Source organism: Cinclus cinclus, chromosome 1 (genome assembly GCF_963662255.1).
Source record: "Cinclus cinclus chromosome 1, bCinCin1.1, whole genome shotgun sequence".
Lineage (NCBI taxonomy): Eukaryota > Metazoa > Chordata > Aves > Passeriformes > Cinclidae > Cinclus > Cinclus cinclus.
This window is the reverse complement of record NC_085046.1, coordinates 45,001,008-45,027,763: the sequence shown is the minus strand read 5'-3', so window position 1 is coordinate 45,027,763 and position 26,756 is coordinate 45,001,008. Positions and strand designations below refer to the sequence as shown.

The 26,756-nt window shown below is 42.4% G+C and overlaps 1 protein-coding gene across 1 annotated transcript; it reads left to right on the top strand.

Annotated features, from left to right (window-relative positions):
- Nucleotides 1-2,840: 2,840 nt before the first annotated feature.
- CDCP1 (CUB domain containing protein 1) lies at nucleotides 2,841-26,246 on the top strand. The gene is made up of 9 exons (XM_062505371.1): nucleotides 2,841-3,273; nucleotides 15,505-15,747; nucleotides 17,068-17,424; nucleotides 18,727-19,095; nucleotides 21,316-21,543; nucleotides 22,215-22,595; nucleotides 22,917-23,282; nucleotides 24,530-24,611; nucleotides 25,796-26,246. Exons 1-9 carry the CDS (start codon nucleotides 2,841-2,843, stop codon nucleotides 26,244-26,246), a joined length of 2,910 nt encoding a protein of 969 aa, XP_062361355.1.
- Nucleotides 26,247-26,756: the final 510 nt, after the last annotated feature.

Below are 26,756 nucleotides of genomic sequence, written 5' to 3'. Positions count from 1 at the left end.
CTGATGACAATCGGTAGGGACAACACTGTCTCAGTCTTTGAGGTGTTTATTTAGCTGCTACACACACTGGATGGGGGGATAAGGAAGCTGAAGTGGGAGGTTTGCTCCTCAAAACTTGCTATGTGCAATTTATAGGGCATTTCCAGGCAAAGGATATGATTCCCATACTCAAAGAAAAGGTGTATTTCCCATAAATGAAGGATAGGAATGTTTTTGACTAACCACCACATACATTTTTCTTATTTTATCCCATTTTTTCCTCTTCCCTGGATTCCCTTTGTTAAATTCACATGTCCATGATGATTAATCCCAGCCTCTCCTCAGGAGTATGTCGACATTACTGTGGTCAGGTGGTCAGCAAAGCTCACCAGTGAAATGCAGCATATGGACCACATGAAATGGCTGCTACAACACTCTTCAAGACTTGCAGAAGATGAATACCATAAAAACCAACAAATAATGTTAATAAGGCTTAAACTGTATGATTTTCTACACCATTTTCAGCTGGACCTGGGCACTTTGCATTAAGCTAATGATAGGTGAAAGCCAAATTAGATGTTCTTGATGGAGCTTTCATTGTGTGTGAGTGTACACTGACTGTAGATGCAATTATATTTGAGCCTGTGGGAGCTTCAATCCATATACTTACACACCATGTCAAACTGATCCTGTAAGTCTGGCCCCCAAATCTGACCCAGCTCATTCTTGTTCTTTTCTGGGAAATGACTCTAGAGCAGGGAGGAAGAATGTAAAATGATACTTGCTGCTCTTACTCGCCTCCAGCCTGAGAGGGTAGGTTTGCTAACAAACACTTTCACATTTAAGCTCCATTAGGACTAAAAATCAAGATCCTTCCCTTTTCTCATAATCCTGTTTTGTCTTTCACTCTATTATCTCTCCCCTGCCCAGCTGATGGAATGGCTTTGGGCATCTAGCATTCAGCCAGGGCTAACCTGCTACAAACATGGAACAACTCTGTAACCAACTCTGCCAACCCCCAAGACTGCTATAGCATCCTGGCATGTCTAGACACTGTTAATGATCAGCAACAGTCACCAGGACTGCTGCCACTGTAAGGAAGCAGATTAACTGTGCAAGCCTTAATTAAGTCAATGGAAAATGCCTTCACTTTGTGTTGGTGATTTTTCCTCCATAAAATTATATATATATAGTCAATGTTTTTCGACTTAAAGTGGTTGTTTCTGCATGCCAAGTATTTTAGATATCTCAATCCAGCCATCTACACTGTTTATGCAACAGTAGATGTTCAAATCTACTGGGAGGCGACTCTCATATGTGGCCAGTCCATCATATGCAGCTCTCTTGACCCTATGGGGGAGGAGCACTTATTCTCTTATCGCACCAGGAAAGTCATACAGACTGGTCCCTCAGCACATCAACTCCAAATCAGAGGGAACTGAACTTAGGTGTCTCACAGAGGTGATGTTAGCCTGATCAGCAAATGTTCGTATAGCTTACAAAGGGATTAGATGATGATGTTCTTGTTTGGAGGACAACATAAGAGCAGCCAGACAGTGGGCAGTTCCTACATCAGAATTATGAACAACAGAGTAATGCTAAGATCTGTAATGGACATAAGCCTACATCCGTTTTAGGAAGCCTAACTTTTTAGGAAGTCTGAGCTTTTTCCATATTTAGATATTAGGGGAAAATAAAAAAAGAAAAGAGGAACTGTAAGGAACTGGGAACTGTAATATAAAGGTGAGATAAGAATTACTTTCAGTAGGAAAATACTGAACTTTATGAAGATGTGAAATCCATTAAGACAACATAAACTACATACTTTCCTTTTTCCAGCAGACAAAAATAAAAACTCTAGACCTCCCCTATTTCCTTAAATTAATGAAGTGGCATCAGATCTGATTTGAGCCCCTCAAAATCTTTCCACTCCTCCTCATGTGAATATAAAATTCCTATCCATTCTTTTCTCTGCAGTCATATAACCACTTAATTACTTTCTTATTGGCACTATCCTTCTCTAAAGGCTGATTTTTTTCTAGACATATTTTCTTTTAATTGCATATTATTAGTTAAGATGAGTAAAAAGCCATACTATGCAGAAGATCACTGAAAAATAGATTTATTTACAAAAGAGGTATAAAGATCTCCCAGGAGAGACAAGTATCCTAGCTGCCAGCTGAAATCAGCAAGAGCAGAATCATCTCCAAAGCCCAGTCTGAAATCTGTATCAGGCTGTGAATTTCTGATTTCATTAGGACTTTGCTCCTTCTTTGAACACAAAATTCCCGTGTACATTCCTATACATTCCTATAATAGCCAGGTGCTGCTGTGGACTAATATAAATATGCTAGGGTTTTGTAATGATATTGCCAAAGAAACAAAAGCTCCAAAGCAACTGCGTGGGATTACTAGGAGATGAGCTGTCTGAAGTTAGTAAGATATTTAGTCATTGGGCAAACATCTACTCCAGACCATATCATGATGGTTTCTGCTCAGAATTTTCCCTTGCAAAGTCCCCCAATATTTAACAAGCGGGTTACAAACAGCTGTTTGCTGCGAGGAATCTACTTCTATCAGAAACGTGGCACTTCCAAACATAGAATGGTTTGGATTGGAAGGGACCTTTACAGGTCATCAAGTCCAAACCCCTTGCAATGTGCAGTGACATCTTCAAATAGATCAGCTTACTTCGAGCCTTGTCCAACCTGTCTGTGAATGTTCCCAGGGAAGGGGCATCCACCACTTCTCTGGGCAACCTCTGCCACCCTTTCACCACAGCCATCACAAAACATTTCGTCCACGTATTTAGTTTGAATCTGCCCCAGCTTTAAGCCCCCTCTAAGCATCGAAGCTCGGAGATGATTTGGAAGGCAAGGGATCCGGTAACACCTCCGAAGGGGAGAGGGGAAATTGGTGACCGACAACTCAAACCCCTTTCGGAAAGTGTAAATGATATCGGGAATGGGCAGCGAAAAGCGTTTAGGGCAGGAATGACACCTCCCGGACAAGGACCCAAACCTCCGCCGCCCCGCCAAGCCGGCTCCACCCCGCCGCGCCGGGGCGGGGACGAGCCAGCCCCGCCGGCCGGGAGGAAGAGGAGGGATTTCACCTGCCCAGCCCAGCCCGCCCCTCCAGGTGCCAGGTGGAGCAGGAAGCGGCGGCGGCGGCGCCGGAGGGGACCCGCGCCCGCCTCGGCGCCGGGCCCATGCGGGGAGATGGCGGCGGGCCGGGCGCTGGCCGCGCTCCTGGCCGCGCTCCTGGTCGCCTCGGCGCAGCTATTCCCGCGGGAAGGTAGGGACAGGGATGGGCCGGCTTCCCCCACCCTCGGCTGGGTTACCCCTACCCCCGGCTCGGTTCCCCATCACCCCCTCCAGGGCTCAGCTGCCCATCCCTCCCCGCCGCCCCTCAGGGGCTGCCCGGCCCGCGGGACCCGCCCGGTGCGCGGCTGAGCCCGGCCTCGCTTTAGTTGGCGAGAGACTGGTGACTCTGCCTTTATCACCGTGTGCTGCTGCTGATTTAATAACTATTAGTTATTTAAAAGGGGCGGGGGTGGTGGGTTAAAATCGCATCCGTAATGTTGGTGCGATGGGACATTTCAATTTCAGAACTTCTAGTCAGAACGCTCCCTTTTCTTTCTCTTGGAAGATGCTAACAAGAAAAATTATTTGAGCTTTATATCCTCGCTTGCTGGAGTATTGATTATGCAAGTAACTTCACGAAGTCTTTTTCCCTGGACGCCAGAGGGGCAGCTGAATTCTCTGTAAAGATCAGAAGCTCCTTGGACTGCGTTCTGTGTGGGATCGTGCAGTTGATCAAGTTTTTCAGCAGAGAATGATATTATTTATGTAGAGGAATGGGTGGACTGTAGCTGCTGGGAAATGGGATGGCTTATATGCCCATCTGAATCAGATGGTTTAATGGTCACTACCAGTTCTGCATCTCTTGAAATTCCTGGATGCGTGCTGAAATCCCATGTATCTAACCTGTATGTGGTATGAACACAGGGACAGTGTGTGGTGTTTTCCTCAATTTACAAAGCTGCTTGATTGCAAAAAATGCCCATCCTCAAGTCTAAACAGTCTGTTTAACTACTGTCAGTAGCCCTTTTAAAGACTCTTGAAGTATGAGTCCTTTTGTATGAAATAACTGGTGAATTATTTGAATTGACTGTAAGTTACCTGAAGAGTCTGATGTGAAATTTGTGTCTTTTTAATATTTCTACTAATTTTAACTACACTGGTTCTGGTGAAGTGGTGTTCAGGTCCTTATTATCATAAACAATACATGCAAAATGTTTCCTTTGAAATTAGGCAGCCATGAGGTTTAAAATTTCAAGCTGTGTAGTCTTGTAAATAAAATACTTGCCTTTAATGTATTACCTCTGAGTTGAGTGAATAACAGCAATTTGTCTCTCTAAGCCTCTTCAAAAGAAAAAGAAAGAATATAATGCTGTTTAAGAATTGTGTTCTGTTTTCAGAGTAAACAAATATTTAAAACCTTAGATGGGTCAGCACTAGAAGCAGAGGAGGTAGACCATCCAAGGATCTTAGCTTAATCTAGATGAACATGGGAGAAAGAGCTCCCCAATCTCTTGCTTTTCCCTTTGGAAAATCCTGAAGTTGCTCTTTAAAGCAAAGTTAGTAACAGTGAAGTCACACAAAACACCACTGATAGACCCAGTGATTTGTTGCCACTGATGGTGGCCTTTCTTCCTACTTCCTTCAGTCCCTTCCTTTCCAACTGCAGGCTTCTGCCTGCTTGTCTGTCTCCTGCACAAGCACAACCACTCTTGTGTGCTAGGTCCTCTGTCATCCTCTCAAACTCTCTAATGTGGTGCCTTCCCCCTCCTTGAAAACCCCCAGTCCCCAAAAAAGAGGTGGGTCAGTCCAAGCTACCCTGGCAGCATGGGTTGGCAGACTGGAGATTGCCAGTGAGTGGGACATGAGGCAGAGGGGAATGGTGCCTTCCTTTGTTGGCATGTGGGTTCTTGCGTGTCCTTCCTTCCAGTGAGAGCTGCTGTTGTTATTGCACAAGCAAAACTGTTGGAACATTTCCCAGAGCAAAGGTTTGTCCCAAAAACCCAAGACAGCTCAGATTAAGGTTTTCCTCTGCACACCTGTGTTGTTTGTAATTTTTAAAGAGTTCCTGTTACACTGGTGCTGACATTGGTACTGGCTCTGCTGTTGCTGTGTTTTGGCTGCCTCCCTTTCCTTGGTTGTAGCTTCCTCTCTTCCAGCAAGGCTGGATTTAGCCTGGGTGTGCACATGGGGTGTGTATGAGGCACATGGCTCTTTGTGGGGAGTGGTGATGCTCTGATGGGACAGCTACAAATTTTGGTTTGTCTGTTTCTAAAGCTGTCTCTTGTCGTCCGTGGTGAAGTTTTTTCTCCTCTCACCCCCCTGCTCCACCCTTTCCCAGCAGGTAGAGTATTACAGCAGTATTCCTGTAGGAAGATTTATGTTGAGCATGGCTGGTCACAATGTCCTCAGAGGAGCTTGTGGGTTTTCTTGAGATACAACTTTAGTAAATTTCAGTAAATTATCAAATGAAAGATTGATTGTAACTTATAGCTGGAAAACTACAGAAAGAGCTATTTGGTGTGCTGGCAGTGCATGGATGTGGGAGTGTGAATGGAGTATTGCATCTCTAACCTTTGAAAATGTGTTTTCCAACTAAAAATTAGTTTCTTTGAGGTGCTAATAATGAAGTTCATCAGACTTCTCTGCTGTCTATGAAACATAAACGTTTCAGGTTTAAAGTGTTCTTATGCATGTGATAAAATCTGCATATGTATTCTGGGCTTTGTCTTTAAAATGTCATTGTTATAATAAGTGATTTTAGAGATAGTGCCATGTTGATTCTTTCTCTACCCTCCAGTTATCTTTTTCTTGGCAACTGACTGATTTGAGTCACATGTCAGTCTTAACATATAAAGCTGCTTAATTTAATAAAAACCCTCAAGCTGTTAGCAGGGTGATTCTGCTGCTCTGACAGATTATAAATATCTGCCCTGTTTGTTCTCCTCTGAAAGTAAGTGGAAACTGGATTATTTCTATTCTCAATCACCATTTATTCATTCGGTTGAAACATCTTTGAAGACTACAACCAACATACATGTGTTGAAAGTTGGGTTTTTTTTGTTTTGTTTTTTTTGCTTGCCTTATGTCATTATCAGTCTGGAGTGTTAACTTTTTACTCTCTAGAAACTGTTTATAGTAAATTATTTATAGTGTGTCTCAGTTTTGGTACTACTACCTTAAATTCTCCAGCAGAAAATACCTTCATTTTTTTTTCTTTTCACAATTCCAGAACTTTGTGTGTTTGAGATGTTTGTTTTTAAGAGGTGGGCCTTGTCTGTGTGTTTTTCATTTGTCTATAAGTCTGAAGGGATGTATAGGTGATGGGAAGGCTTGAATGAGTGTGTGAAGTAGTGGGAACATGAAAATATTTGAGGGTTGCTTCACTGAGCTGAATTTATTGTCCATAGCAGCACAAATAACCATCAATTTGAGTGCCCCCTCTCCCCCAACCCCGCAACTAGATAGAGATCCTTGGTAAAGTTGTCTCTGGAGCTGTGTGAATGAAGTTCCTCCAAGAGCTGTACTCTTGGTCCTGGGCTTACTCATACACAAAACTGGAAGCACCAACACATAGCAGCCACTTGGCTGGGCTCGGCTACAAAGTGGCCCAGGAGAGAAGGAACTGAACGTGACCCTGAGCCTCCCGAGCCTGGCTCCTTAGGCAGCTGGCATATTTTTTTGTGCCTGGGGTTGTCATCTGATGTGGTGGCTCATGAGCCAAAAATAATTAGGGGAAAGCATGTTGAAAAGGATTATTTCTTGGCACTAATTCAAGGCAAAGAACTAGTTAAGGGAGAAACAAGGTGAGAGAATTGGAGACTGATGAATCTCATGTCCAGAGTACCACCATGGAATTGTGACATGGAGAAAGTTATTTGTTAGCTAGATTGTCCTCTCATTTTTACTGCAATTCTGTGTGTTGTCCTGCTATACTGTAATAAAGGTCTCTAGACAGAAGTCAGGGCTTGCTTTATAAAATAAGGGAAGAACCTTTCCCCTACCCGATATCAGATATCATTTGGGTCAGTTGTGCTCAGTCTTGTTAGTTGCTTATATGAATTATCTTGTCTACAAATAATGTTGGAATAGAAAAAAAGGTAGGAGAAAAACTACTGAAAGATAATTTGACTTTTTGTAATATGTAATAGCAGCAGCAGTATTTTCAGAAATAAATGTTTCTGGGGTTCAGTTTATTAATGTAGCCCTTATCACCCAGCCTAATTGATATTTATACTGGCATATGTTAAATTAAAAGCTTTGTGATCCACAACTGCCACACCCGAAGTCTTAGGAAGAGGCTGAACAGCTTTGCACTTAGTGCATTCCAGAAATATTTCAAATTGGAAGTTGTGTGAGGAACCGTCCTGTGCTAAGAGCAAAGTCAAGATATTTTTAGCTTTACCTGTGTTGGCTAAAGCTGTGGGTGACAGGGGCATGGCGTGTTTGCAGATTAGTGTAGATGATGGCTGAACAGCTCCTTTCTTCACCAGTTTCTCTGTATTGACCCCATTCTCATTTGCTTTTTGTAATTGCTGATGGCAAAACATGACCTTCTTCAGGTCCTGGGCAGAAGAGCAGTGAATGTGTATGGAGTTGTACCCCTTCGTGTTGTGGCCGGGGTGGGATCAGTGAGTGGTGCTGGATTATACCTGTGGTGCTGGATTATTCCTGGGGCTGTGGGGGAAGCTGGGTGCTTTTCACCACTGCCATGAGTGGAATGTGCCTCTGGGCTGAGCTGACTCTTACAGCAGCAGAGTCTTGCTCTCTTCTGGGTGCTCCCTGGAGCTCTCTCTTTGGATGTTTTCTGGCCTTGGTGTCCTTGTAAGAGCTCCTAGAAAGACTCAGCTGCAGCAAAGCATGTATTAGAGAATATGGGGAAGATAGCCTTGGATGCCAGTTTTGATCTAAATGACCTCTTTTTTTTGACTACTCTTGTAAGCTTCTGTTAAAATATTTTTTAAAATCTGAACCATGAATAATTTCTGTAGTTTATAAACCTTTGCCCGACTGAGGGAAAAACCAAAGATATCACTTTAACAAAGCACTTCCAGCAGTTTCTGGGACAGCATCCAACTCACTGATGCTGCTCAGGTGTCTTTGTCAAATCTCAGCTCTGGAGAGGACAACACACCCCCTGCAGCAGGGGTTGGCTTGTTGGAACCAAGCCATTTACCAGTTCCTGAAGAGCAGCTGCTGACTTTTGGTGCTCTCTTAGTAGGATTCAGCCAATAGAGCTGGGTCACCATCCCTTGGTTTGTAAACTCAAATCTCCTGCAAATGTTACCGTACAGTTTCTCCTTGCTTCACATCTGCTTGTGCCACCAGGGTGTGAAGAAAAGGATGTGGGCTGGTCTGCACTTGTAAATTGTTGGCTGCTAGCTTTTACATCAGAGCAGCATCTTGAGTTTCTGTATTGGCTGGTGACAGAGGTGAGGGTTTGCTGCCTGCAGCTGAGCCAGCCTGGTGTGGATAGTACTGATGGGACCTCCTGGAAGACTTTCAGGAAGACCTTCAGCTGAAGAATTGTGCCATAGTTCCTAGCAGATATGCATTTCAAGTATGTTAGTAAGATCTAGTCTGCCTGTGAGTGCCTGGGCTGCCATTACTGTGGGAAAAGTTATTTGTTTTTTTTTTTTTTAATTGATCTTCTCTACAAGGGCTAAAGTCTCTCCTTTGCCTGTTCTATTGGACACCTTTTAACAGCTATCCACAAGGGTGCCATAGGGCAGCCTGCTTTGAGCTGTGCCTTTTGATTTCTTGGGGAGCAGAGTAAGTGCAGTTACTTGATGTTTGATCAAACCTTTATTTTGGGAGGTAGGATAATGCTGGCATTTTGGAGTTGGCCCTGGATTTTCTGAGTCCCTGGCTGCGAGACAGAGGAGAGAGCAAGCTTTGAGGAGTGGAAAGAGATGATCTGGAGTTCCTCAGAAGTGGGAGACTAAGAGATGACTGTAGGATGTTTGTCATGGGAGGGATCCCTGATTGCGAAATGTGCTTTTACACCTTTGTTAACCAGAGCCAAGACTGAAGAGCTGCTCAGACATGCTCTGATATGTTGTCCTCTTGCTGGCTTAAATCAAGGTAGGGATAAAAACTATGCAAGCAAGCACCCCTTTGATCAAGGGAGGCTCCTGCAGGGACCTGTGTGGTGTCACTGTTCCTCGAGCCAGTGTGACATTTTCTCCTCAGGCTGTGCAGACACATGTGTCTAATGTTTCATTGTATGCTGGCGGTCAGCTCATAGACAGGGTTTGCTGAGCTCTCCATCGCACATCTACAGAAGCAACAACACTTCATATCTGTAAAATGATAATTAGAAAAAGTCGGCTGAGGGTCAACAGTATCTCTTTTCCACTTGTGGTGAGAAAAGCTTCTTTTAAAAAATCCACTGTTAAAAATCCACGAGTTATATGAATGTCTTAATTATCTTACAAAAAGGTTCTAGAGAAAGCAGTTTAAGTACAGAAATGTATAGTTGTTGGTTTGTTGGTTTTTTTCAGTTATTTTAAGTCTGAAGGTACATTATTGCTGTTAGGCATTACAAATTAATGAATTAACAACTTTTGAGTGAGCAACCTTTTTGACCTGGGGTGCTGACAGAGTTCTGGTGAATTGTGCTGGAATGGCTTGTAATATCACTATGCCAGAAGTGTCTGCCCTTCCTCCCTGATGAGGAGGGAAATTTGTGACATCTCACCTGCTTTGCATCTCCAACCTGGCTATCAGTTCAAACAAGTGAAGATTAGGTCACTGTTCTGGGATGGCTGAGGAATGGGTATTGTCCCCCAGGTACCCTTTCCTGAGGTGTGGTTACCATGGCATACTAGCGATTGGCAGCATCTATCTCTAAGAGTTTACAAGCTTTGCAGATTTTATTGCTGTAATTTTCTGGGTGATTTCCTGAAAGTAATCCTTTCACCAGTATGGCCACATATACCAGACAAGTGTGGTGGTGGAAGACAGGTCCAAATACGAGGAGATAACAATGTAATGTAGAGAGTAGTTTACATTTAAATGAAGAAGGGTTGGCTGTAGTTTGTGATGGTGCTTGTGATCTCTCTTTTGCTGCTCACAGCACTGTTCAGGAGGTGAGAGGAGTCCAAACAGTGTGTAGGTCCCTGACTAACTTTGCTAAGGGCATGAAGATTTTGAAGGCAGTCGCCTGGATTACATTGCAGGTGAGACTGGAGGAGTGGATGATGCTTGGGCAATTGGGTGCTGCAATTGAACTGGAGAATTGGACTCAAATTGTCAAAGATGTTAGTAAGAGAGGTACAAAACAACGGAGTTGGCAAAACAAGGAGACGTTTATTCTTTCAAGTATTCCTTGATGTGTTTTTGGCCAATTTGAGTGAACTGTGCAGTGAATTGTGTTGGAGGTGATGCACCACCACACTGAGTTACTTTGTTATACCTCTTGCTTCCCACCCTCTTGCCATGACTCTTCCAGCAGATCCTGTGTGGTGGAATAACCTCAGCAGGCTCTGAGTGTGCCTGCAGGTCAGCATCCCTGCAAAGGCTTGGAAGAGGCAGTGAGCCTCCAGGAGAGCCTGCCAAGCTGTAGAGGCAGGCAGCATCCCTGTGCTATCCTTGTCCTGAGCTGGTGGCACAACACACTGCAGGGAACAAGCCTGTTCTCTGGAGAGGTGTGTTGGTTGAGTGGGTTCAGATCCCCCTGGGGCAGAACAGGGCTTTGGATACAGGTATTTCATAATCAGAGCAAGCTGCTGCTACTCCTCTTGCAGAGCAGCCTGGCTCCTCCAGCTCGTGAATGGTGGCTGAGTCAGCCCCATCCAACTGGGTTTCGGTAAAAATGGCTGTCATGGAACAAGCCTGTGATTTAACCAGAATGAGAAAACCAACAGTTTTTGTACATAATTCTGGGTTAAATTAACATCTGGGATTTTGTTGTAGATTTTATTTTCTTGGTCTGTTTGGGGCTTTTTTGATTCTTTTAATCCATCCACTCAAGTTGTGTGGAACAATCCATAGATCCTTATGGGTACATTGCTGCAATAAAATGCAGCTGTCAAGCCAAAACTAGTTGGACTATGTTCTAGCTCCTTCTTTGTGTAGCAAGGCACTTTACATAACCATAAAAATGGCTGTTCTGCCAAGTTCTTTATTTGTGTATACGTACACATGCTCTGTCTGAGTGCTACTGCCCTGACTATTCACCAGCTGTCTTCTATATTGCACTACCTCTTGTACAGGAAAAATGTCCTTTTGGTATTTATACATACATGTTAAAATTACTATGAGGTTGTCAGATGCGAACACAGTAAATAAATTTAGGCTCAACTCTCTGGAATGATTGAACTTGTTTTACATTATACAGTGTGCATCTAACCCCAGTGGAAGAGCTCTGAGCACTAGCATAAAAGTTGGGCAATATCATACTGTTAAGAAAAAGCTGTGTTTGTGCAGAGAGGGGCATTCCTCTGGTCATAGAGGAGTGCTGTGATGAGACAACTCTCATGAAGGCACATTCTGAAATGAAGATGAGCAGTAGAAAATTCCAGTTATGGAAGGGAGGGTATAGATTGAGATTAGGGCAGTTGATGAAATATCCAAGGGAGGCTGCAAAACTGTAATTGCTTAGAGGAAGAAAGAATAGGATGAAATCAGCTATGAACCAGTGCAGGACAAGAGGCTTTATCTCTGACATATTCTAGCTGAATGATTTCATTGTTGTATAGACAAAGATGAGATCCAGCTTGGCAATGCTTCCTCACTGGTTGGTTTGGATATCCTGTGTGTCATCCCTGCGTAGCAGCAATAAGGCATGGCAATTTCTCCTTTTCAAGAAAAGTGTCCAGTTACTGGTAATCCTAATAAAAAGGCATGCAGTGGGAGTCACAAAGACAGATTAGTGTGAGTCATGAGGAGACTCACTTGTGTTCATAAGAACTCCCAAATAAAGGTGCTCTTTAAGTTGTCTCTCTATCGTGCTGCTTATGTGTGGCTGTAGTTTGGGGTGTTTTAGCCATTTGTTCGTTTATTTTTAATGACTTTGGGATCACTGCTTGTACTTCCTGCATGATTCTTTTGTTTTATTTTCCTATTAGATTTGATAGTCTAATGCAGCTTAGCACATCCCTAGCAGCTGGCATTACAGCACGCTCTTATTTCTTGGCCAAAATGATTATCTGTGGGTTTTCATCTGTGCAAACTGTTTGTTTAAGCACTGAAAGTGTATGTTCTCATGTGGGCTTCTAGCAGACAGCTTTGCTGGCCTAATTTGATATAGATCTGCATCCTTCTTGCCTACTGCTGTGATGATATATTGATCATTGAAAACATTTCTGTGATTTTGGGCAGGTCCTATTTAGGAAGGCTGAGGAATGAGATAAATCTATGCTGGAAAACGATATTGAGCTGACAAATATTTGTTATTATTGCAGATAGGTCAAATTAAGAATAGTCATGAAGTCAGCAAGAGGTGAGGAAGAAAAGGAGGGAAGAAAAGCCCAGGCAGCAGAATTTGGGTCTTTTGAGGGCTGAGAAAGATGATACTTTGTTTTGACCCTTGTAGGAATGCTTTGCTTATTTCAAAATGTCGAAAATTTCTGTTCCTTGGTTTCAGCTCAGGGTGTGTATTAGTTTTGATCAAAAACTAGTCACATGCTTAAGGCTATGCTTGAATTCAATCCTCATGACTAAAAATTAGAGCCATGTCAGCATGTGATAGAGGAGTGCTGTCTGTTGGTGGTCCTGGGCTCTGTTCTGCCAGGTTGGCCCTATGGCTGTGCTGTCTAAGGGGTGGGGAAAGGAACAGTGATAACTATTTGAGTAGAGAGTTAGAAACAGACTTTTTAGTAATACTTATAAACTTACTAGATGAGTATGACAATTACCATGTGCAGGAAAGAAATTTATTTTGTCCATAGTTATTAATTATTTGGTTTATGCTATTAATACTTCATATCTGGATGACTTAAACTTTGAAAAATTATAACCAACATGGTCAAAGGTATTTTGTTTACTAAGTGTTGTAAATAAAAACAAGAGAACCCCAAAAGAATCCAGAGGTATGGGAAATAGAACTCTGAGCTAGGTTGGACATAGTTCTTTTACTTTCTCTTCTGGAGACTGCTTCTTCCTGAAGAATGAGGAAGAACAGCACTGACTGCTTGCTTGGCTTTATTCTCTTCCCCACCCCATGGACATTGCCCCTCCAATTGTCCCCTGTGTGCTTAGAAGGTCATTCTACAGGCAGTTACCAGGCTACACCATCGTCTCTTTTACTTCCTCAGGAAAATCCTTATTACAAATGTCTGCAAAAGCATTTCTAAGCAGAAACATAGATGTAAGGCATGTGAGCCATTGGAAGAGGCAGGAGAATTCAGCATAGGCTCTCAGGTCAGAGAACTGTCCTGTCACTTAAAAGCTCTAGGAAAGTTACTCCGTGACCAGGTATTCACTAATGGTACTCCATGGTTGGTAAACTTGTGGTTAAAAATATGTACTGCAATTTGGTAAGCCTGATGGTGTTTGAGATTTTCATTTAAATCTTTAGATCCTGGAGGTAAATAGGTAAGGCAGTTTCAAGGACTTGATAAGTCTTTTGACTCCCAAGATTGTGTAGAAAAGCTAAGGCTGCAAAAAGGCTCAAGACCAAAAAAATTTCAGATAAACATATGACGGGGTATGTCTTTGAGTACTCTATTCTATTCTGCTCTACTTCCCCAGCAGTGGGATTTTTGATGCCTGGCATTGCCAAAACTGGAGCTGCAGTTTCCAGTGGCAGGGATGGGCCATGCTGACTGCTTAGTCCCCAGGGCTTTTGCAAAGCGTGGCAGTGAAAGTCAGGCCCTGCAAAACCCTGAGATTCCTGTAAAAAAATGGGAGATTTTTAAACATCTCTTCAATAGAACAGATAGGTTTTGTGTGAAATTGAGTCACTAATGCAATAAGGTGCTTTCAGCAGCTGCAATGACTGAAGTTTTGAGCTGGGTGGATATGTTCGATGAGGGTCTCTGGTGTGCTTGTGTGCCATTAGAGGGCTCTGCTGATCAAGGGTTCCCATGGTGTGTTCAGCCCTGAGCCTCTTCATGACTGGGCTCTGACCAGCAGCCTGATCACCCCTGCACCAGCAGCTGGTGTGGACCAAACTGGTGCTTGAGGGATGGTGAGCAGTTGGACAGAGCATGGGGCATCCTGCAGATGTGTGTGAGCCAGCTGTTCTCCTACACTTTCCTGACATGCTGCCTGGTAATTGGAATGGCTTCAGGGGCTCCCTCAAGAGAGCTGCTCTGCTGGGTTTGCCAGCACGTAAATATTTTTTTTTTCATTGAGGATAATGAGCATGAGGATTCCCAACCTGGTGTATCAGCAGAGCTTTGTCATGCAGCCCTGTGTGATGTCCCGCTCAAGGCAGAGATGTTTTTGAACTGAACTTGGGGTACCTTTCTTTCTAGATCTCTTAATATTTTTTATATGCAAGAGTTTTTTCCCATATACACCAAAAGCACAAGTGCTGTAGACACTGTATCTTCCATATACTGAAATAAGGAATGGAGAACAATGAAAACAAGCAGCATAATGTCCAGTCAGTACTCTCTCGTGTTTTGTATTTTAGGAGACAGTCAGGTTTGAGTAATTTTTTGGATAAACTGCTACCCAGAAAATAGAAGATTATTCAATAAGCAGTTTATTCAGAGGCTCCAGTATTTCCTGTGAGAGCTGCTCCTGCATCTGGTAGTACTTGAGGATAAGTTGAAATCTGTAAAGTATTTCCTGAAAGCTGTGAATCAATGATGGTCGTGTCAGAGATGGAGAGGAAGTGTCCAAGCACACACAGCCTGTTTCAGACCACAGATGCCTTCTGTGCTGGTGAAGGGCACTTCACAGACATCCTGTACCTTCAGGGAATGAGCTGTGAAGGGTGGGGAGGTATAGTGGGAAAGGGCCATGACTGCACCTAAAAATATCTGTTGCAATGTGCTTTTGATATTGCTGGAATACCTCATCTGGCCTGCAGTAATTGTTGAGGCATACCCAGAAATTCATTTATTACCATTGTCTGTGATTGAAGTGGAAGCTAATTTTTTTGTTTGGCTGCTGGATAAACTTCCTGAATTGAGTCGTGACTTGATGAGTGCCTTCAGAAATGAAACAGGCTGTGTGATAATAAACAGAAAACAAAAAAAAACAGAAGAACAAAAATTTGAAAGGAATAGCTGAGCTACTTTTTAAATGTGAAATAAATTACACTGGTGAGGGTAAATTGGAGCAGAACTGATTCTGCACAAATTCCCTGTATACATCTCCTGGGCACATGCAGTAAGCATATTTTTATGTTGTCTGTGCTGAAGAGAGGAGGCATTTTCTATTGGTACAACAGCAGAGGCTCCTGAGAATGGGGAACCTAATATTCCTTCAGACACTCTGACATCTGTGGGGCTGTGTGGAAAGTCTGGTGTTACTTATATGTGCTAGTAACGAAACAACTCTGTTCTATATGTTTTTTCTTTCTTAGTTTCCTTTACAATCTCTCTTCATAAAGCGGACAACACCACAGTTATGATTAAACTGAAACCTGGTCTTTCACCAAGCTGTCGAATCCGCATGAAAAATGTCATCAGATCTGAACTCAAGATAAAGCCTGGGGAGAATGTGACTTTTACCTTCACCTGTAGTACTCCAGAGAAATATTTCATCATGGAAATTCAGAAAAATATTGGTAAGATACAGATTTTTAGTTTTTCCCCAGTAGTAATTTTCCTCTGGTAAAACCACTTGGTTTTTCCCCTGCTGCTGTATTAAGGTATCTGCCATAATCTTAGGTGAGAAGAAATCTTTGAGCACTGATAAAGAACCTTGAATGACTGATACTACTATGCACACTGAAGAAGTCTGTATTGCAACTGGCAGAATTAATGTTGACTTGGCTGTGCTGGAAGCAGCTAGAAGGCAGTTTGCTGCATCATTTCCTCGCTTTTCCTTTACCTACTTTTTTCCTTGCCTTTCCTTTACCTACAGTTTCTAAACCCTTCAAAGAATCTTTTTATTCCTGTCAAGAGCCTCTGAACACTTACAATAATATATTAAGTATTTGATGAACAGCCTGGCTGTGCCTATAAGGACAACAGAAACATTGAAGACCTGCACATGTTTCTTTATCTTTAATGAATGTTAGTGAAGTCAAGAAGTTGTAAATTCAGAAGTGTAACTAAAGCCTCTTCTGCTTTGAATGTTATCCCTGGTGTATGTACTCTTTAATGGATGAACACATGCTACTTCTCAACTAGATCCTGAACTTCATTGGGTATTCAGTCTTTAGTAACATCTTCATTATTTTTGGGGTGATGTTCAAGGATAATTCTCTTCATGTTTTGGAGTTTTATTCATAGGATTCATGCGAATAGTAACGCTCACTGTATCTCATGTATTTGCAAGACACACTTGTGATATTTCTTTTTTTAAGCTGAAGCCTAGATATGGATTAAAATATACTTATCTAGAGTGTCAATCAGTTGTTTGGATTTTTCAGCTAAAAGTTTTCTGGATTCCCCCCAGAATCCTGCAGTGCCAGTTGTTGTTTTTCTGGGCACCAAGGGAACAAAATACAGTTCATTGCAAGCAGTAAAAAATTCAAAGAATGATTTGCCAGGAGCTCTCTGAGCGACATGGGATAAAATAGGTTCTCTACATCTGCAGCTCTCTTGACACTGCATTTCTCCCTTTTGCCCATTCAGACTCTGCCCTATTCACTAAATACCTTCTAAATTCTTCAGCAAACAAGGCGGAATACTAAGGACAATGAATCCCTCCTATTAGTCAGCTTGACTAAAGCAGGTTTATCCTGTCTATTCTATGGGCTGGGAGTCTTGTTTGAAGACAACCTGTGACTATGTTACAGGAGTGCCTTTTAGTGCACCTAGAGGAAAAGACGAGTGCAACCTAAAAATTGTGATAATAGCAAGGAAAGGGAGGTATCAAACTCTCCATTTAATGCAATGCTTTCCAGAGTGTATAACAGCTTTTCTCTCTCTGCCTTCAGACTGTGTGTCAGGCCTATGTCCCTTTGGAGATGTTCATCTTTACCCACTGGGGCTACCTCGCCTTAACAGGACTTATATCTGGGATGTGAAGGCAAGTACAAAAGCTGGACTTGAACTAAAATTTTCTACCTCGTGGCTAAGACAGATTGAACCAGGAGAGACATGCCCAGACTCCGTTAGCTACAATATCAGCAGCTGTATTGATAAGGCCGTGGTCAACATTGGCACCTTCTGCAGAAATGGCTCTGTGTCTCGCATCAAGCTGCTGGGGGGAGTTATCGTGTCCCTGCACCTTCCGTGGCACTTGCCTCTCACCACTTCAGGCTTCAACATAGCCAACAGGGCTTCCATAAAACGTGAGTACGGACTAGTGCACCTGCCTCCTGCAAATTGCAGCAGAATCTATTTCAACCTTTCTTCACAGCTAACTTTCCAGTTTTGGTGCTGCTATCCTTAACTTCCTACTACTTCATCTTTTCTGGAAACTATTGTTGTATGATTTTTAGTTTGGTTAGATGGTGCTCTTCTGAGCTCAAAGTATCCTAGTTTCATTGATTATTAATTATGGAAACTGTTCTGTTGCTGGTTTCGGTGTGCATTAATAATTTTAAATATCTTTAAACTTCCTAAAACTTAAACATACCTGCTTTCTTGTTTATGTGCATTCAGCTAGGTGAGACTAGGTAGTATAATTAGAATGGGGCAGATTTTTTTACTGGTTGCATTGCACAGTTTATTTTTGAAAAAAGTTCTTTTAACTTCTGGAGCCTCAAACCAGTGCCTCTCTTCAGAAGAGGAGTGTGGGAAAAGGTCAAGCAGTGCTGGAAGGCACATGAGGCTGCACAAATACATTTATCTGTTTCAATCTGCACAGTAACTTAAACTGTTGTGTAATAATCTTCCTAAAATACCTGGAATATTATGCAGCAATCAGTGGGTTACTTTGTGATCTCATGACAAATCTTGCTCTCTACTTGAATTCTAGTATTATTGCTATCAGTTGTAGAAGAAACCTGGTCCAGGTTCAAGCTTCTAGAACATGAGTGCTTTGTAATTCCTGGCACTCCACGCAGTAGCACATCATCACCGGAGTCCTACAGTGGGACCATAATCTCTGTGTACCCAGCTTTACAATGCCAAGAGTCATACAAGGATAAAATGTCTTACCTAGTCTGCACAGTTAACATTTTATTATGCCCATTTGAGGCTCTTTCCTGGTGTGCTTTTGTTATATTTAGGAGGTTTTTGTAAAGAGAGCTATAAAAGCTTGCATCTTTTGTTTCCCAAAACCCAGTGAAGCAGAAGCAGTTATTCAGGTTGTGTGTTTGCTCTTGCAAAGCCAAATGTAGAAGTAGGAATTAGGATCTTGCCTATGCAAATGATAAAGGCTTGTCTTTCAAGCGTGTGCTTGAAAGGTTAACCTGCTAGACTGAAAATGTAGTATTAGTATACATTCCTTATCTTTTCTGTAATTGAAGACATAAGAATCATCTCAAGTATATGTTTTAGTCTGAGCATTTTGTAATAACCTAACCTGTAGTTGCAGTGGGTGATCTCACTGGTAAAATAAAAAGACTGCCTCAAGGGTGCTACATATACCAGTGTGTCTTCAGTAACTGAAACTTGTTTGATATGTTGTGATTCCCTCCCTGTTTTAGGCTTATGCATCATTGAATCCATCTTGAAGGGGGAGTCTTCAGTCACCCTGATGTCCCCTAACTACCCACTGGGCTTTCCGGAAGATGAGCTCATGACATGGCAGTTTGTGATTCCTTCCAACATGAGAGCAAGCGTGTTCTTCCACAACTACAGCCTCTCCAACTGCGAAAGGAAGGAGGAGAGGGTGGAGTACTATATCCCCAGCTCCCCCAGCAACCCGGAGGTGTTCAAGCTGAGTGACAGCCAGCCTGCCAATATTGCTGGCAGTTTCAATATGTCCCTGCAGGGCTGTGATCAGGATGCCCAGAATCCAGGCATTCTTCGCCTGCTCTTCCAAGTTGTCATTCAGCACCCGCAGATTGATGAGAGTAAGTACCTGCCTGCCCCTTTTGTTGCTTTTGCTTACAGATATCTGGACTGAGCACCACAAGGGAGAGAAATACTCTTTTTCGTTATTTTCCTTGAACTTTGGTTCTTCTCTGATTTTAAGGAGGTTGCCAAGCAACGCTGAGGCCTGTTTTATTGCCCAGGATACCACTGGCCACCAGTACAGCAAGGCGTGCAGCGATGTTGGAATTTGCAATTTGCAGTGGAGTATTTAGTGCTGCTTTGTTTTTTACACTGTAACTGATAAATGTAAACTCCTTTCCCTTTCCAGCACCTGAATCATGTAATTGAAAAATGCCTTTAACAGTTTTGCTTTCAGTCAAGAGACTCAACATTGTAAAGATCGTTCTTAAAGTGTGAACCCAGTTTTTTGTTCCCTACATGAGCAGTTGCACTTAACAAGGTGAAACCCGCTGTCACGGTAGGTAGCAAGATCTGTGGCATTAGCTGGTGAATTGAGAGATGTAAAATTGTCTCTGTATTGCTAATGGCATCAATATGCATCTTCCTTTCTTCATTCTAGTTTTATTTTGCTTCCTAGAGGAGGTTGAACATCAACAAGTGTGAAGAAGTCACATTAAATACAAAAGCTGTCAGTAAGATATTCCACTAATAATATCCCTTACATATTTCGATGTTATTTACATTTCTTTCTCTGTACTGGGAAAATATTTTTTTTTGTTTTGTTTTCTAGCCCCAAATTCAGGTTGGTTTAGCACAATGACTTATAATACTAGAGCATTTCTCTAAAAACGGAAATAAAAGGCCTGTCTAGGTGATGAGCCATAGAGTTGGTGATGTAGCCTCTGACTTTGTAGCTCTGACCTCAGTTCAAGGTGGAGGCTAATAATCAAGGTGCACTCACTGCAGAAGAGCAAGTGGAGGGAAGTCCACAGTTGACTGCCACTATGTCAGGAGCTATTTAGGGGCTTTCTAAGTAATTTTAGAGAGAATAAGGTTTGAATGGCTTGTGCCCTGAAGTCACATAACCAGAAAGGATCTGTAGCATCTCACAGTTACAGTTGTTTGTTCTTTGTCTGTCTAGCCTGGTTCCATTTATGAACAGCAAATCCTCACAGAATTGTTAACAAAATTGTGTTTGCTTACATTTATTGTGTGTTGCATCTTGGAAGCCAGACATAATGAAAACTTTATGTTCAGCTATTCATCTTTATCACCCTTCTTCTTTGGAAAGCAAAAAGAAATTTAATATATTTATGGCCAGTAGACAAGACGATAATCATATAAAAAATTAAACCAGGTTATCATTCAGTGAATGAAATGCAAGTAATAAACCACTTGGATTTAAGAAACAACAGTGGTTTCTAGGGATTTAATAGGATTTCATTATTGATTTTGTAGTTATGTAAGTTCCATCAAAGATTCAAATTCAGCCCTCAGGTTGCTATCTGCAACATTGCTCTTATTAAAAATGCATTGATATCTGCATATTCTCAAAGCTTCCCAAACATTTGAGTATTCCACAGCTGTCTGTAGTGCTTGTCATTAAATAAGAAGAAAATACAGCTCTTTCCAGTCACAGTAACTTCTTGATCTCTTTCAGTGTTTAGCTGCTGCAGGAAAAAACATTCTGAAAAATTATAATCTTGCACTAGGAGTCCTAGGTCATATACTTGGTTGTGCCAATGACTTGGATAATTCCACTTGACCACTTGCCGTTTTGTCTACCTGATTTCCCACACAGGAGAAAGCTATTTTATTCATATTTTGCATATGACTTTGAGATCCATAGCTAAACCTAAAACCAGAAAATTAAGATTAGTAATGGAGTATGGTGTGTGTATGTGTGTATATACTATTTTTCCCCACTGTCCTTTGTGGAATCATTGAATGGTTTGGCTTGCAAAGAACCTTAAAGATCATCCCGTTCCAAACTGCCCTGCCATGGGCAGGGACACTTCCACTAGGCCAGCTTGTTTTCTTTGACATTAGAAAGAGATAGGTGCCTTATGAACAGCTCCAGGATGTTGCGTGGATCCAAAATCTATCTTTCCTCATGATAGTCAATCTTTATGAACTACACTTGCATTTTTTTCTCTTTCCTTCTATTTTCTCCTTCCAGATGTTCCAAGTATTTGCTGTGACAGCTGCTCATATAATGGGATGAGAAGAGATGGAGGAAGTTCTGCTTCACAGTGTGATTCTTGCTTGTAATTGCTGTGGGGTGATTATTGTTGCAGATGTCACCCATTTGGTCGACCTGAGCAAGGAGAAGAACATGACTATGACAATACACTTGGAAAGGTGGCCCAGCCACATCCCCCTCATGTCTGAACCCATATGCCTGATCTGCAAGGATCCTCGCACCTGCGACCGTGTCTTGACTTTAACCTCTGGTGCTGTCTACAGGATCTCCTTTCTGTGCAAGGACTTGTCCCGGCTGAGGATCACAGCTGAAAAAGGCATAGGTATGACAAAAGTGGCTTAATGCTGCTTCTTAAGGAATGCTTTTCCCCAGGGGTCAGCCAAACCTGCTCCCTTGCTTTGGCTTTAAATGGATTGAGGTTGGAAACCAGATGTTGGCCAGCTGGGAGATGGGTGCAATGAATCTGGTGGTGACCTTGTTCAGTACATCATTCTACCTTTAAGAATAGAAACCGCGTAGCTGCTTCTAGAAGGGAAGAGGTAGAAGTCACCTAAGTCACTGCAAATTATAGAAACAGAGCCAGAGAGCCATAAATCTGCCCATGAAAATGCAGGACCAAGGTTGCCATGAGGAGTGTCTCTTGTTCAGCATACTTGTCCCCCTGATGTAGGATTTTCCCAAGTGTTTCAACTACAAGTAGAAAAGAGATTTAAAGTATCTGTACCTTGACTAGTCTGCAGCAGTGTCCCAGTCAACATGTATATCTTGAGTGAGGGCCTTTGAATATGTTTCTATCTGTTTCTTTGATGTCCTGCCCCTTTTAAGGAAAGCTCTTTAAATACAGACAATACGTGTTTGGATAAAGGTTATAAGAGAGGATACTTTCTAAGGTAAATGCTTATCTGGGTCTGTAATGACAGTACTCTGCATGTGCCCAGGTATTTCATGTGCAAGAAGTACCCAACCCTCAGGATTTTGTTTTTGTTTTTGTAGGCTGTATGGATATTCGTTGGTGTCGGGGGAAGATCTATTCCCTTTCAGTGCCCAAGGCTATTACCCGATTGCCAATTCAACTGCATAAGTTTACTTGGAAGCTCTTGGCTACTGATCTGATCAATGTAGAAATTACGTCTCCGTCCTTGAAACTTCAGCAACACATCCCAGAGCAGAGGTGTAACACGAGCTACAGTTACAGCATTGTTAGTGCCACCCCAGAGACAGGGATGAATGTTGGTGTATTCTGTCCTGGTGGATCTATTGAAAAGATTCAGATGAGGAATAATATCACCATATCCTTAAACACATTTGGTAAAAGATTCATCAGTGAGTCTATCCCTCAGGATCTGAAAATGTCTTTTGTGCCGCATATTAAAGGTAAGGTAGTAGATTCTGTGCAACTTTGTTGTACAGTGATAGATCTCTCAGTAGGCTTATTAAAGCACATATGAATAAACAGAAATTAAGAGTTCAGTCCTGTAGCAATGGCTCTAGGACTAGACTCTAGAATCAGTCTTTATCTGAACCAGTGATGTGGTTTATTTTGGGAAGAGACAAGGAGCTTTGTATTCCAGGTAGTGTATAGTTGATTGTAGCAAATTCTGCAGGTACATCTGTGTTTATTGTGATAACACTGATGTGGGAAAGGACAATAATTGTCAAAACTAAGTTTTCTTTTCTTCTTTCCCTTTGCTACAGATGAGTGCACATTCACTGTGAGTCCAAATCCGAAAGCTGAAGTTTACTTGCAGGCTCCCAACTCACCTTACGGTTTACCTCCTTATGTTTCCATATCCTGGTTCATCGTTGTGCCCAGCAAGCAAACTGCCCGCCTCAGCTTCTCCAGGGACCGTATGGATATTGCCTGTGAGACAGGCCGTGCCTACATCAACATAAAGGAAGAGATTCTGGGAGCAGAGGAGATCGTGTGCCGTGAGGACGAGCTCCTGCCCCAGCCCCGAAATATGCACCACAACTTCTGGGTGAACGTCTCCAACTGTAAACCTGTGGATAAGACACAGCTGACCTTGCAGTTCAGGGTGACTTTTGTTGACAAGCAGATAGGTGAGTCCTCTAAAGTCGTGGTGGTTTTTTTTCTGCTTGTTTCCATGTTTTCCCTTGAGGTGACAGCAATGGGTGATGGTCCTTCTTGGACCATCAAGGAGTGTCTGTTTGTAGGCAGTTTCATAAATTCCTGCCTTTGGAAAAGTCTGTCCCTCAAAAACTTCTGAATTCAAGAATTTCAGCTCGGTATTTCTAGGAGATGGGAAGGAAGGAGGGATTTTAATGTGGTCCAGTTTTTTGGGGGTCAGGAGGTGTGTTTCTGGGTTTTCTTTCATTGACACAAGAAATGGAAAGGATCAAGGTAGTAAGACTAGATTTAATTTTTAAAAAAATAATTTAGCTTTTTAAATTGGAGATAACAGACAGAGTGTATATGTATATAAGAACAAGTGATGTTTTTCCCTTCCAGGGTCACAGACATAGTGAACAACTTGGGATTTGATTATGCAAACTTATTCGTTCAAGTAGTCCTCACTTCATATTAGCAGTTCAGTTAGTTGCAGTGTTTACACTGAGCAAGAAATCCTCCCTAGGACAGGTCTGACCATTTCATGGAGATTGGGCCCTGATTGCTAGCAGCAAATTGTGTTCTTACTCTCTTTCATCTCTCTGAAACATAAACAGTTTAAAAAAAAAGATGAGGGAGCATTTTCAGGGTAGGCTTTGCTTATGTAAATTTGCTTCACATTTGCACTTTCTATTTTTTGTTTTTTAATCTATACTTCTTTTGAAACTGGCAGCATTTTTCTTTTCTCATGCTTAGACTTCCCTAATCAATTTTATGACTCCTGGAAAACCCCAGGTCAACACAACCTCTGTATTTCAGAAGAAAGGATGGTTTTGAGAGGAAACTGTGGAAGTGCCACTATTTCTTCTTTTGAGTCCTTCTCTGTTTCTTTCTGTGCTTTCATCTCTTCCTTGCCTTTACAGCCAGAGACGTGTGAAGTGCTGCAGGTAAGTTTAGCAGTGCATGAACTGTATCAAAAGCTCTTGGAGGTGGGTGGGTTGGTTGGGGTTTTTGGTTATGCTTCACCGCAAACAGCAGGAGTTTGTTGTTTGTTGCTTGGCCTCCAATCTCTTGGAAATGGCTTGTGTTGCCCTGTCGCAAGCATGGCTTAGCAACTCTTGCTCTGTCAGCAGCTGCTATGCTTAGAAGCTCTTAAAGGGGTTCAAACCCAGACAGATTTTAGGAGGAAGTTGGGTGTTCCTTCTTTTGCTCAGTGTCCTTGTTCCTTGTCTGTTTGCAGACCTTGGAATCATACTTGGTGTGGTGGCTGGGGCTGGAGTTCTCACAGCAATTGGACTGACTGTGTTCTGTATTAAGAAGAAGTAAGTTCATAATTCAGCATGTGTAACTTAGCAAGAAGGCATTTTGGGAGAGCTGCTGGGCTCTCTATTCCATGTGTTGATATCCTTCGAACCAGGGTCTAAAGCATGGGGAAGGCAATGATGCTGGAAGTAGTGTGACCCTGGGAAATGCTTCTTTAGTCTTAACTGACTAACTTCAAGAGCAGAGCGGCATTCCTGGAGTTGCATTACTTCAACCTGCAGGGCACTGCTTACCTTGGCCTTGAGTGCAGGCTCTTGGATGTACTGTAAGTCAGGTGTCGGTTGGACATCCTCAGCAGTCCCCGCAACATGAAATCCCAACGAATGTGGCTGTTGCATGCATAACTCCACTCAAGTCTTTGTTCAAAGAAGCTGTGAACTCACACAGATATACCAAGAGCTTTTGTTCATCTGCATGGCCTCCAGCAACTTCTAGAGTTTGCACATGAAGTGGGAGCAATTTTTTGTGAGATGAGCCCTTGGGGAGAGAAGTGGGTTGTGCAAAGCCTACATGCATGGCATTGCTCATATGAGCAGAGTTTGAAGTCGCTGATAACCTGGGCTTTCTGATACATGTATGCTCAGTGCTGTCAAGGTGGTTAGGTCATGAAGCTGTAGAGCTGGAATGAATTTATGCAATATGGTGACTAGTGCAGTTAGGAGCACATTTTCCTGCTGCACAGAAAAGACTTTACTAATACAGGCTTAAAAGTGTTCAGCCTTTGTTCTTTCCAATTTAAGGACAGTCACTTAGGAAAGCGTAATTAACAAAAATTCATTTGACTCTCATTTTGACTCACTATCTTGTCTTCAGTAAAACAGCCTTGTTTTTGTGAGAATCTGATGATCTCTGGGTCTTGTTAATGCCAGTGGATGTTGTGGGATTTGGTACAGTGCACAGCCAGGACCCCAGTATTTGGGAGACCATTGGAGTTAATCTTGCAAACTTCAGGGTCAGTATAGCAGCAGTCGGTAACCGAATAATGTGAAATGTTTTCTGCTCTGTTAAAAAAGAATGTCTAGTCTCAAGAGTTATTTCTCCCAAATTTGTAAAAAAAGCTTTAATCCAGGTAGGCTGCCTGACATTGTGTGGTTGGGATGAGTGAACAGAAGCTGTTGTTATTGAGTTCCAACACACCAAACATGTTGTTCTTGACCTGTTAACAATTTCACCTCTGTAACAGGAAGAAGAAAACCCAGAATGCCTTGGTGGGAGTGTACAATGCTAATGTGAATACCCAGATGCCTGGGAAAAAAGGCTTATTTGAAAAAGGGAGGCAAAACAGTGAGTCTCATGTCTACGCTGTTATTGATGATGCTGTGGTCTATGGACACTTGCTGAAGGAGTCCAATGGCTCAGTCACTCCAGAAGTCGATGTGTACCGGCCTTTTGATGGACCCATTGGTAACTTGCCACCTTCTCCACCTCCATTCTCCTTCAGAAAAGACATTAAACACTCCTCTAACACTGAAGAGGAACCTCTTCCCCTGACGGACACAGACCAAGACACTTACACATTTGCTCATCAGAAATCAGGGCAGTCAGAGGACAATGGAGATGCAAATAAAAAGGATAAGGGAGATACAAGTGTTCCCTTGCTGGAAAATAAGGAACAGGTTGGATTAGTGGAGTAATTTCATGACAGGTATAGCGGTTTCCTGTGGAAACACAGGTGTAAGGACAGTGGCCTGGGAGAAAAACATACTGAAGAGGAGCATTATTTTAAAATATGTTTTTATCTTGTTTTGTTTCATGTGTGTGTTTTCAGTTGCTTTTTGTTCTTTTTTTTAACTTTAGCTGTTGATAGCTTTCAGTTTTGAAGCAAACTCAATACCAGTCAGGACCCTCCAGGACTGGTTGTGAAACAGGTGCCAAAGGTGTGTTTCTGCTTTTTACTATAGGGGCATCAGGAAAGTTAATTCCTAACCACCAGCTTAAAACTGGCCACTGATAACGGGGAGAGTGTTCTGTTCAGTATTTCTTCCTCTCACAAGCCATTATTTGACTGAGTGTTGATTGGTGACTCCTAGAAGATGCAGACAGCATCACTGTCTCAAGGCAGCTCCAGGTTGTACATGTCCAGGCGATCTGCTAATATCTGACCAAAGGTGGGGACGCTGTCCTTGCCATCACTTGCAGCTTGA